Source organism: Macaca thibetana, chromosome 4, assembly GCF_024542745.1.
Source record: "Macaca thibetana thibetana isolate TM-01 chromosome 4, ASM2454274v1, whole genome shotgun sequence".
NCBI classification, from domain to species: Eukaryota; Metazoa; Chordata; class Mammalia; order Primates; family Cercopithecidae; genus Macaca; species Macaca thibetana.
Window position 1 is genome coordinate 161,630,520 of NC_065581.1, and position 12,948 is coordinate 161,643,467.

The following is a 12,948-nucleotide window of genomic DNA, read 5'->3' on the forward strand; positions in this document are numbered from 1 at the left end:
CATTTAAGTTAGTTGGAAATAATTTGAGGCATTTGGTCTTACTTTTAAAATGTATTTAGTTGTACTGGAACAACGCTCAGATTAGGTTTAGTTACTTCCTACCACTGAGGCAAGACCTTTCAGTGTGCCTTACCCCCGGGGATCATTGAAGTCTTTCAGTCTGTTCTTTTCTAGAGCCAGGCACTTTGACCTGGAGTCCTTTTGGGTGGTTCCTTCCCTGGCCTCCGGAATTTCCTCTTGAGTATGCAATGATCAGTGTTCAGCTGAATATTTGAGTGGCAGCTCTTCCAGGACCCTGTGAGCTCTGGCTGCCTCGGTTTCCCCCTCTTGTTTAGTCTCCTCATGGAGTTGTCTGGAGACTCTCAAGCCAGTGAGTGGGGGCAGTCGTAGACTTACCTCAGTTTTTCCCAACTCTTTGCATCATTTGTCCTTAGTTGTCTGATGTCCAGTGGCTTGAAATTTGTTTATGTGTTTTGCCAGTTTTTTGGTTGTTTCAGCAGGAAGGTGAATCTGGTTCCTGTTACTGTATCTTGCCTGGAAGCAGGAGTCCCTCATACATATGCATTTAGGCAGATAGGTGCACTTCTAGGCCCACCAAATAATGCCAGACTAGTAGCTTTTGTAGGTCTCTCTCCAAAAAAAAAAAACCATAATAATAAAATAAATAAATAAATAGAAATACGAATTTTGGTGAGAAAATAGTTAGCATTCTTGAACATAACAATTGAAATCTGGATAACAAAACTAATTTTTCTTGCCACAGTAGAGATATTAATACACATTTTATTTCTTGCCATACAGATAACCCCAAGGTTTCCAATTTCTTGATTCATTGACTCCTTGGTTTCCCCGTTAGTTTGCATGGTGTACCCTAGTCAAAAATAAGTATTTCAGAATTATGTTTATTAAATATTTACAAACAATTAGTATTTATATTAAATAGTGAGTTGAAACACACTATACATTTTATTTGTAAATAACCACATTTTTACTAATAGCATTTGTATTTTCTTGAGTGCTGTTTAAATTCTCAAACTTTGGAATCAGATTTTTATACTGCCACCCTCTTTTCTTATTCCACATGGATTTTTGTATGGACTTGATTTTTATTACAGCAACCGCTAAAACCTAGCTTTGTAAAGGTATGACATCATCAAAAAGAATGTAATGTGACCTTATGTTGAAACAGTCAGATATTCTGAGCTGGTAGTTCACATAGTGTTGGACGGATGGTACCCCTGTAAAATACTGTGCTGACTCAGAGTTCACTCTTTGGAAATACATAGACGGCCCAGCATAGGATTGTGTCTGATTTTTTTTTTTTTTCTGTATTCCCTTAAAATATGTGGATACATTTTCATCCTAAAGATGTATTAATTAAAAATAAAGCAGAAGCATTTACTGTTGAAATCTATGTGAATTGTTGCAGAAAGCAGTTTTATTATGCCTGCTTTATTTTCTTTTATTGGAATCTAGCAATTAGGTAAATGGTAACTTCTAAAATAAAGGTCCAACAACAGCAGATATTTATTGTTTGCCTGGTACCTTGCTCTGTGCCAGGTGCATTTATATATGCCATTTATATACTACTTATATTCTTATTTTATTTAAAAACACTTTCTCTTAAAACAGCGATTCTGAAATTATGACCAACTCTATTTAACCTCCCTGTAGCTTGACCAGGTTTTCAACATGGGGATATTTCTTACTAGAAGACATTAAGGAAATGAAATACAGATATTCTCTATGAAACTAGTGTTTATGACTTGATATAATTAAAGAGTAGCCTTACAGTTAATTTTAAAGTATGGTCTGATGGGAATGTAGATAAAACTATTTTCATAATTACCATATGAAGTACTTAAAACAAGTGGCAGTCATCTTACACAATAACATCTATACGCAAAATACCTTTTCTAATGCTGAAGACAACCAATATCATTAAAAACAGTTGTAATGAAGTGGAAAGATCACTGAATTGGAGAATGAAAACTTTGATTCAGCTCCTAAATTGACAGCCTGTTAGCTGTGTGACATTGAGAAGTAACCCCCCTAACCTTGATGACCTTCTGTTTACTCATAAGTAAAATGCAGAAATAATGATATGTTTCTCAAAGTGTTTTTCATGGTAATGTAAGGACAGTATCAGATCTATGTTTCTTAGTGCATAGGAGCATGCTAGGGGCTGATCTTGTAGCATTTGGTTCTGTGCCTGGTAGAAAGTATGTGCTCAGCAAATACTTGTTGAATTAATTATCATTTGACCCAGTAGTATCACATTCAACCAAGCTTTGAGGACCCAGGAAAATAATTCCAAGACTTGTAATGCCGTCATAGCAAAATAATGCAAACACAGCTTAAATAACTGACAACAGGTTAGTATTATGAAAGATGTACTCTCTTTAAAGAGAAAAATTTTAATTGTGTACTCTGTAAATTTTTTAGGAGGAGCAAAATAGAGGCAAGCCCAATTGGGAGCATCTAAATGAAGATTTACATGTACTAATCACTGTGGAAGATGCTCAGAACAGAGCAGAAATCAAATTGAAGAGAGCAGTTGAAGAAGTGAAGAAATTATTGGTACCTGCAGTAAGTAATTTCCAGACCTTAGATTTGGGCCTTGTCCTTTTTTGTCAGTTTATTTTAAGTTATTGTGATGTTTATGAGGAATAGGTTATTGGTTGTTAGAAATTTTATTTAAGCATAAAATTAAAAACACCTAACTGATATTTCTAAGATAATAAAAACATAAAGTTCATATTTAGGGGTCCTTAGATAGACATTAAAAGGGATTTTGGAGGGTGACATCTCATAAGAAATTATCCAGACGCTTTTGTGTTCTCAGTTCTCCTTCCCTCCCGGTTTCTCTTTCCCCATCTCTTCCCTCTGCCCCCCTTCCTTGGGTTGGCTCCTTATTGTTACTTAACCCTTTAATATTTTTAGCAATAATAATTGCACTACTCCTAGAGTTTTTTTGTTTGTTTGTTTGTTTGTTTTTTTAACGGGAAATGAAAAATAAATTACTGGTTTTCTGGGCCATTAATTTTTTTTTTCTTATATTAGTAAAACTATATGGAAATGTGGACCCTAATTTGCTATTGAAAAAGCTAGGGCTGGGCGCAGTGACTCATGCCTGTAATCCCAACACTTTGGGAGGCTGAGGTGGGTGAATCACCTGAGATCAGGAGTTTAAGACCAGCCTGGCCAACATGGTGAAACTGCATCTCTACTAAAAATACAAAAAATTAGTTGGGAATGTGCAGTCACCTGTAATCCCAGCTACTTGGGAGGCTGAGGCATGAGAATCGAGCCTGGGAGGCAGAAGTTGCAGTGAGCTGAGATCGCGCCACTGCACTCCAGCCTGGGTGACAGAGTGAGACCGTGTCTCAAAAACGAAAAGAAAAAACTAGGAATACTGTTAGTATTGTGTCCAACAAAAAGTATTGGCATTTTGTTAAGGTACCTGCTGCTTTTTATTTCCCAGATAGCCTATTCTTTATTACCCTAGTCGTTTATTCAACAAGTAAACTCAGAGATCATAAACATTTCCCATTAACTTGATGAAATTAATTCCTTGGAATAAAAGTTTTGTGTAAATTCTGTTGATAGATTTTATTTTTAAAAAATGAGCAGGTTAAATATAAACTAAAATCTATATTTGTGTAATATTAAACCATGGAATCTTTCTCATTTTCCTTAATTGTGTGGTATTGAAAAACTGTACAGAAAAGGAGATTTTTGAAAGTATACTGGGCTATTAGTGTCATGATCAGAAAAAGTTAACATTGACTTTTATTGCTAAGTGTATCCAATAATATTCAGCTCATTTTATACTAAGCAAATGAGTTCATCTAATATAGCAAATAGATCAGTGTGTAGTATTGAAACTTTTACTGACCTATTAGATTTATTCTGATCATTCTGTAAGCCACTTTAGTTCTGAAAAGGTATTAAACTGGGAAAGAGCACTGAGTTAGAAGCTGTGTTTTTCAGAAAGTTAGTTCTGACCTCTCTGTATCTATTACCACACTTACAAAACCAGGGAGTTAGTGTAAATGACCTAAGGATCCTTTTGTTTTAAAAATTGTTTGTCTTTGAATACATATCTTGAGGTTGATTTGTTTTTGCTTTTTTTGCTAGAAATATTTATAGGATTAATCTTCATAGTTTGATGTGTGTATTCAGTAGTAGTATTCAGTATTCAGTAGTATCAGTGTATTCAGTAGTATTATCAAATTATCTTAATTTAAGTTCTTTTTATGAGAATACCATGGTAGGCTAGTTGACTGAAAAGACCAATCTTAACCACCCACAACACATGTTCTTCCAAAGTACACTTTTGCCCTGATCATAGCACATACTACACAGATTTGAACTGTGCAGGTCCACTTTTTGAAGTGGATTTTTTTCAAAAATAAATCTATTGGAAAATTTTTTGGAGATTTGCAACAATTTGAAAAAATGCACAGATGAACCATGTAGCCTGAAATGTTGAAAAAAATTGGAAAAATTAGATACAATGCAAAAAATGTATGTATATGCTAGCCTGTTTTCTCATTTACTACCATAAAATATAGCAAAAAAATTATAAGTTAAAATGTATCAGACATTATACTTGAAAACACTTATTGTACATGGTGCCATTCACAGTCGAGAAGTGTCATCAGATGTCAAGATTCAGTATATTAAACCTTAACTGTAATACATAGTGCACTACTGCAGTAATTTCATAGCTGCCTCCTGTTACTATTATGGTGAGCTCAAGTGTTGCGAGTATTCACTTTAAATGCATTGTGACTCTCATCATCTCAAATGAGCTTTTCGTGTCTTTGGTAAATTGCATTATTGCGGTAAAAAGTGATCTCTCACAGTTCTTGAGTATTTTTAATCGTGTTTAGTATGAACTGTAAACCTTGAGTAGTACCAGGGAACCCATGGGAATTCCACTAGTGATGATGGAAGTGCTTCCAAGAAACAGAGATAAGTCATGACATTATGAGAAAAAGTTGAATTGCTTCATATGTAGATTGAGGTTCTGCAGTTGTGGTTACCACCATTTCAAGATAAGTGAAATCATTGGGGGTCGGGTACAGGGAAAGGAAAGAAGTAAAGGAAATTGGTGAAGCCACCTCTGCAGCTATGCCACAAAAACCTTGCACCTTTTGCAAATTATCTGTTTATCACCTGTTGAAGTTGCAGCTTTTATGTGGGTGCAGGATTACTATGAGAAAGGCATACCTATAAACTCTAATATGATTTGAGTAAAAGCGAAGTCAGTATATGACAACTTAAAGCAAGAGGAAAGTGAAAGATCTAAAGCTGGAGAATTTATTACCAGCAAAGGATGGTTTGATAGTTTAAGAAAAAGGTTTGGCTTTAAAAAGTGTCAAGATAACAGGAAAAACAGCTGCTAAGCAAGAGGCAACAGATGAGTTCCCAGATGCCATTAAGAAAATCATTGAGGAGAAAGTTCATCTGTGTGAACAGGTCTTTAATGCGGATGAAAGCACCCTATTCTGGGAGGGGAAAATGCCATAAAGGACATTTATTAGTAAGGAAAAGAAGTGAGCACCAGCATTTAAGGCATGGATAGGCTAACTCTACTGTTTTATGCAAATATAAATCAGGTTTATGATCAGGACTGCCCATATCTATAAACCTGCTAATCCCTGAGTCTTGAAAAGATAAACACCAGCTTCCAGTCTTTCAGTTGTACAACAAGATGGCCTGGACAATGAGAACCCTTTTTCTAGTTTGGTTTGATCGATGCTTTGTCCCTGAAGTCAGCGTACTATTGTCAGTAAGGGGCTACCTTTTAAAGTTCTTTTGAATTTTGGGCAATTCCCCTGGCCACCCAGAGCCTCATGAATTCAACAGTGAAGGCATCGAAGTGGTGTACTTGCCCCTAAACACATCTCTAATTCAGCTTCCAGGTCAGGGGGTCATAGGGACCTTTGAGGCTCTTTACATATCGTACTCTATGGAAAGGATTGCTAGGGAAGAGAACCCATATAGAACATCATGAATGTCTGGAAGGATTACATCGTTGAAGACGCCATTATTATTACAGAAAAAGCCATGAAAGACGTCAAGGTCGAAACAATAAATTCCTAGCGGGGGGGCAAAATTGTGTCCAGCGTTGGCACATGACTTCACTGGCTTTGGTGCAGAGCCAGTCAAGGAAGTCCTGAAAGAGATTGTGGATGTGGCAGAAAAGGTGGTGGGTGAAGGATTTTAAGATGTGGATCTTGGAGAAATCTTAAGAGCTAATAGATGCCACACCAGAGGATTTAACAGAAGACGATTTGATGAAGATAAGTGCTTCTTAACCAGTGCCAGACAGTGAGGAAGATATAGAGGAAACAGTACCAGAAAACAGGTGGACGTTAGACTGTCTGGCAGAAGGGTTCCGATTATATAAGACTGCTTTGGATTCTTTTACGACATGGGTGATATGGGCATTGAAACTAAAGTAAATGGTGGAAAAAGGATTGGTATTGTATAGAAATGCTTTTAGAGATATGAAAAAGATAAAAGGCAGAAATTATTATGTATTTCTGTAAACTTACATCAAGTGTGTCTGCCTCTCCTGCCTCCCCTTCCACCTCCCGACCTCTTCTGCCTCTACCACTGATGAGACAGCAATACTAACAACTCCTCCTCCTCTTCAGTGTGAAGGCTACAAAGATAAAGACATTATGGTGATCCATTTTATGAATAGTAAATGTATTTTCTCTTCCTTATGATTTTCTTAACATTTTCTTTTTAAATTTAATTTTTTTTTTTTTTTTATTTTGTAGAGAGAGGGTCTCCCTACGTTGCCCAGGCTGGTCTCAAACTCCTGAGCTCAAGTGATCCTCCTGCCTCTGGCTCCCAAAGTGCTTGGATTACAGGTGTGAGCAACCACACCCCGCTTTAATAACATTTTCTTTTCTGTAGCTTACTTTATTGTAAGAATACAGTATATAACACATACAAAACATGCAAAATATATGTTGATCAGCTGTCAGGCTTCCAGACAACAGTGGACTATTAGTAGTTACATTTGGGGAGAGCTGAAAGTTACACAAGGATTTTTGATGCAGTCTGTGTCCCTAACAACCTAACCCTCCCTTGTTGTTTGAGGATCAACTGGGTATTGTTAGTATCTTTAAAATTTTCTATTTACCCAGTCACCTATAATCTCTTGTCTTGCTTACCATTTTTATTTCTAGTGTTTAGCATAGTGCCCAGCACATAGCAATAACCTAGTAAACTGAAAAATAAATGATTGAATCTTGTCATAAGGTAAAATCAGTTCCTTCATCTTCACTATAGAAATGCATAAAATAACTGAATTTTCCTGAAGCATCAAGCGATTTGGTTTTTTACTTAAATAAATGTGGGAGACAGAATACATTGTATTTTTGAGAACTCACTTCCTGGTTTTTGAATCCCAGCTTTGTGACTTTTAACTGTCTTAATTGTCTCATCTATGAGATTGGAACATGGCCAGGCATGGTGGCTCATGCCTGTAATCCCAACACTTTGGGAGGCTGTGGTGGGAGGATCATTTGAGGTTAGGAATTCGAGACCAACCTGGGCAACATAGCAAGACCCCTTTATACAAAAAAATTTACAAAGTAGCTGGGCTTGGTAGCACATGCCTGTGGTCCCAACTACTTGGGAGGCTAATGTGGAAGGATCACTGAGGCCAGGAAGTTGAGCTATGATAGCACCACTATACTACAGCCTGGGTGACAGAATAAGACCCTGTCCCTTAGCGGGGAAAAAAGAAGATTGGAGCATTATAAACCCCTATAGTTCTTGTGAAGATTAAATGAGGTGATACATGGAGAATACTTAGCATAATACCTAGCACATACTTGCTTTATAAAAGTTTGTTGTTTCTTTGTGATGTTGTCTAATACTGCTTTGCAATTGTATTCTTTAAAAATGCTGATTATAAAATGAATGCATTAATTCAAGTTGGAGAGAAAATGTACAGAAATAGCAGTTCCTTGCCAACTCAATGTTACTGTTTTTACAGAAGTTGCTTGGACTTCTATAAAAATGCAACATAAGGCTCATTAGTTTATCATTGCCTAAATATTTTCAAAGGCGGATATTTTATCTTGAAATTTACCTTTAATAGTGATGCTCATAATTTTGTATTGTTGACAGTTTAAGTAGCAGATGCTCAGTTACCTTGTGGATTAACAGAAATTACAGGTCTTTTGTTTTGGAATTCTCAGTTACACTTTTCTTGTTCCTTCAGTATTCTGTTGGGCAGTTTAGACTTTGTAACTTGTTACCATGGTCCCGAAAAAACACCAAGTTCAGTCAGGTTACTTCCTGTCTCTCTCAGATTTGCTTACCTTCCTTCATCCCCATTGCCTTTACCTACTTCAAACCATGTCTGTATCAGAACCCCACAACTGGTATTCCTTCTTCTGTGGCCTCTCAAACCCATCTTTATTTTGTAGTCTGTCATTACCTTTCCCTGCTTGAAGATTTTTTAGTGATTCCTCCTTACTCTGAGAAAAAAATACAGAACTCCTTAGCACGGCCTACAAGTTTCTTTGTGATTTGCCATAGCTTACCTTTCAGGTTTCTTTTTTTTTTTTTTTTTTACTTTTTGCTATACCTGAAGCACACACTTATATGTACACATCTTCCGCATCCTACCACAGCTTGAGTCGTTCTGTATTTATTGGAATTTCTTAAACCTTCAGTCTTCTCACCGCTGGGCCTTTGTAGTTCATTCAGCAAATGTTAATTGAATGCCTGCTTAGGTTAGACACTGGGACAGCTGTGGAGGATACACCAATGATAAATAAAAGCTGACCAGCAAAGTGCCTGCCATCCTGAAGTTTACCTTCTGATTGGGGTTGGATTACTGACAATGAGGAAAACAAATACAAGCAATATTCTGTTGTAACAAAGTGCTGTGAGGAAAAATAAAGCAGAATAAGGGAATAGAGAACTGAGATTAGGGAACTACTATTTTATATGGGCTGGTTAGAGAAGGTGACATCTAAGAAAAAACAACCGAAAAGTGCGGTGGCCCTGAGGCATGTTCAGAGAGTATCGGGGTCCAGTGAGGAGCTTAATGAGCAGGCTGAAGAGCAGTGGGAGTTGAAGTCAGTGGGGACGGGAGGCACTGGCAGATCCAAGGCCTGTAGGCCTGGTAAGGAGATTGGGTTTTAGTCTGAGATGAGAAGATGTTTATTGGAGGAATTTGAGGAAAGGAGGGACAAAGTGTAATTTGCATTTCAAAGGATCATTCCAGCTGCTGGCCTTAGAACAGACTTTGAGGGCAGTGGGGAAAGCAGAGATTCCAGTAAGCAAGTCTTTGCAGTTGAGTTAGAGATGAAAGTGACTTGGAGTAGTGTTGAAGGTGCTGAGTAGTCAGATCATAGATTTTTTTTGAAGGTAAAACAGATAGGAATTTTGACAGACTTGGCATGATATGATATGTGATAACTTCAAGCAATTGGAGTTGTCATTTATTTACACTTTTACAGAAGCAGGTTTGGGAAGAAAGTCAAAAAATTGGATTTGGAAGTATAAAAGTTGATAGCAAATGTTGAATGGGCATTTGGTTGTAACAGTCAGGAATTAGGTGAGAAAGTGGAACCTAGAATATATAGAATTAAGAATTGTCATTAGATCAAAAGCTTTCTGAGCTATGAGACTGGATGTATCATCAAGAAATTGAATATAAGTGTAAAAGAAAAATTGAGGACTAAGCGTGGGGTGCTTCACCATGTAACAGGAAGAGGAGGAGGATCCAGCAAGGGAGAGCAAAGCGGGGAGCCCCTGGATTTGGAGGAGAGTTGGGAGCCAGTCCTGGAAGTCACGCTTAGACCTTATAGGTGGGAGCAGGAAATCATCAGCCATTGGATTTGGCAAGTAGTGGTCATTGGTGACCTTGCCAGTCAATTTGCTTTTTTTTTTGGAACAGTGGGGTTAAAAGTGTCACAGGCATGGGTTCAAGAAAGAATGGCACAAAAGGAAAAAGAACCGAAATTTCCACCTCCCCTCCAAAGATTTTAATGTGTTTATAAATAATCCTTCCAGTACTTTGGCCTCTCGGCTCTTTTATATTGCTTCACCTCCAGTGATCGTATCTTCCACTCCAACTCAGTCACTCAACCTCCTGGTAGTTCCTGAGACCTGTTCATTACCACTAAAGGCACCTTCCTAAATAGGCAGCGGCAGAATGTCCAGCAGTGAACGTTTCCCGTCTCCTCAGTGGAAGAGATGCTGCATCAGTTTGTCAGTTAATTAACTTGTGCGTATGTACTTGAAGGATCAGTCTCTTGAAGTAGAATTACTAGGTTAAAGGGTAAGTGCATTTTAAATTTTATTATTTTGTTCATGTTAAAATTTCTAAGTTGCCTTCCAGAAAGTTTGTACCAATTTACTGTCCTGCCAGTATTGCACGAAAATGCCTATTTCTCAACACACTCTCAAACCCTGGATATTATCAAACTTTGATCTTTGCTTTTTCTAATAGGCTTTTTTTTTTTTTAAGCCCTTTAATTTAAAAAAATGTGAGTAAAATCTCTTGGTTCTTACAACTATTTGTTATTTAGGTCAGTTTTTATATTAAGGAGCTTTGTGGTACTTATGTAACATGAGATACTTTTGTAACGTAAGAACTTTATTTTTATCTTTAATGTTCACATCTTGAACTGTTTTTTTTTTTAATGGGAAATATTCCATTTACATTATCATATAAAGAATGAGTAAGTTCTTTTTTGGAAAGATAGAGTAAATTCTTTTTTAGAAAGACAAAGAGTTTTGTGTATTTTAATGGTTTTTTGCCCATTTTGTTAGGTATTGTATAGCAAAAAACATCTAGTCCAGGCTTGAGGGTCCTAGCGGGGTGGAGAGTAGAGAGGTGTAGACTTTTTGCTTCATATACTTTCATAAGGAAATGTAATAAATATTTTGTATTTTTTCATCTGCTGAAAAGGCTAATAAATCTGATTAAAGATTGTACTTCCTTCTCTTTGTGATACAGTTCTAATTTTTAAAATAATTTTGAAGATTTTAATGTTTCATCAATTTGCATAACTTTACATGTAACTAAATGTTTAGCAAATGAGTTCAAATCTTTTCAATTCGTATTTGGGTTTCCAAACAGTATGGTAGACTTTTCTTTGTTTTTTTACCAACAAGTGTGCAAAAACCCAGAGAAGCTTGAACATTATAAGGGCAATTATACTTGTTTCTTTTCAGAGAACAGTTCAGTATTGTAATTATACTGCAAAAGTAATAAGGGTTTTGAGATAATCACACACCATTTATTATTAGAGTCAAATAATATTTTACCTGGAGAACATGTTTACTCTGAAAATGACACCAGTTTAGTTTTAGATGTTTCTTTGATTTTGATAGTTTACTTTTATCCCTTTTGCTTCCTGGTGACAAAACATTCAATAACTGGGCAAGAGTTGTTTCTCTAGTTATATGTAGGTTTTTATCTGGTCTAAATTGGTTGACTTCAAATAATCTACTTTTTTTTTCTTCTTGATTCAATCTGGTTCTAGAGTTTTATCAGTTTTATCAAACTTTTTGTAAGTATCAGCTTTTGGTTTTGTTGATTTTTCTCATTTTTTTCCTGTTTTATTGATATCTGCTTTTACATCTTTATTCTACTAAGGTTTAATTTTACTTGGGGGCATCTTAAAGGTAGAAGATCAGTGATTTGAGACCTGTCTTTTGTACTTGTGAGACTATTCTTTTAAGGATATACATTCCTCTCTGAGTAATGCTTTAGCTATAGCCAACAAATATTATTATGCTGTATTTTCATTATCATTCAGTGCAAAAGTTTTTTCCAGTTTTCTTTGTAATTTCTTCTTTGATCTGTGTTTTATTTCCAAATGTTTCCAAATATTTGAGACTTTTCTGTTTATCATATTGTTGTAGATTTCTAATTTATTATGCTCAGTATGTATATGGTAAGATGGTAGTCTTTTTTTAATCTAGTAATAACTTTTTGATAGCCCAGCATATGGTCTGTTTTGATGAATGTTTCACATACACTTAAAAGAATGTGTATTCTGCAGTAGTTGGGTGTATATTCTGTATTGTTTATAGATGAAGATAGTTGAAAACACTCAGATCTTCTCCCGTGTCTACCCTTTTTTTTTTCCTTTTCTCTAGTTTTGTCAGTTTCTGAAAGAGGTGTGCAAAAATCTCCATTCATTCATTGTAAAGATATACATACCAGTGTATTCTTCTTGATGGCACTGAAAGGGCAAAAGAATCTGGTGTACATGTACATGCATGCGTATCTATGTATGTAATCCGTCTATTATAGCTTATACAACCTGTATGAACATGGTTTGGCATCATTAAAAAAGTTTTACTCTATTTCATTTCTTATGGTATTAACTTTTTCCTTGTTTTAATTTTGAGGTCTTTATTTTTTTCTCCCCAAATACCAGTTATTTCATGCAGCATGTTTTCTGTAAAGACAGTACTAAACAGTATGGCCTACTTGCCTTAGAGAGACTTTGTAAAGGTAGTAATTATTATTTTAATTATGTGGACTTGCAGGGCACATACACGTTCCTTCTTCCTCTTTTTGCATTTTATGTGTTTAACCATGTATGGGCTGGTTACTTGCAACTGCATGTCATTTGCAAATTCAATTTGTGATCCCAAGAGGCACCATACCAAAAGAGAGTACTTCTGTTCCCTCCCTACAAAATGTACCCTGTTTGCTGGTCGTCATCTTGTCAATATAGGCTTTTATTTACAAGGAATAGTAGCCCCCCAAAAATTACGTAATTATTTATATAACATTACTAAAAAAATAATATGTATAAAACTGTCTCTCCACACACGAGCACACATTATGGGAATGCTTCTCAGGTATCGGATCCCATCCTTCCTCCTTCCATTAATCCTCATTCATCTAGTTGGAAAGTAATACATGATATTTCTTAG

At 36.1% G+C, this 12,948-nt stretch overlaps 1 protein-coding gene across 6 annotated transcripts in view; it reads left to right on the top strand.

The window, feature by feature from the left end:
- QKI (QKI, KH domain containing RNA binding) overlaps positions 1-12,948 on the top strand; it is a 163,016-nt gene that overhangs the window by 118,289 nt on the left and 31,779 nt on the right. For all 6 annotated transcript variants that reach the window (XM_050789301.1, XM_050789302.1, XM_050789303.1 and 3 more), the window contains exon 4: positions 2,446-2,589. In XM_050789301.1, the coding sequence (XP_050645258.1) occupies positions 2,446-2,589 (144 nt within the window). The remainder of the gene's footprint in view (positions 1-2,445; positions 2,590-12,948) is intronic.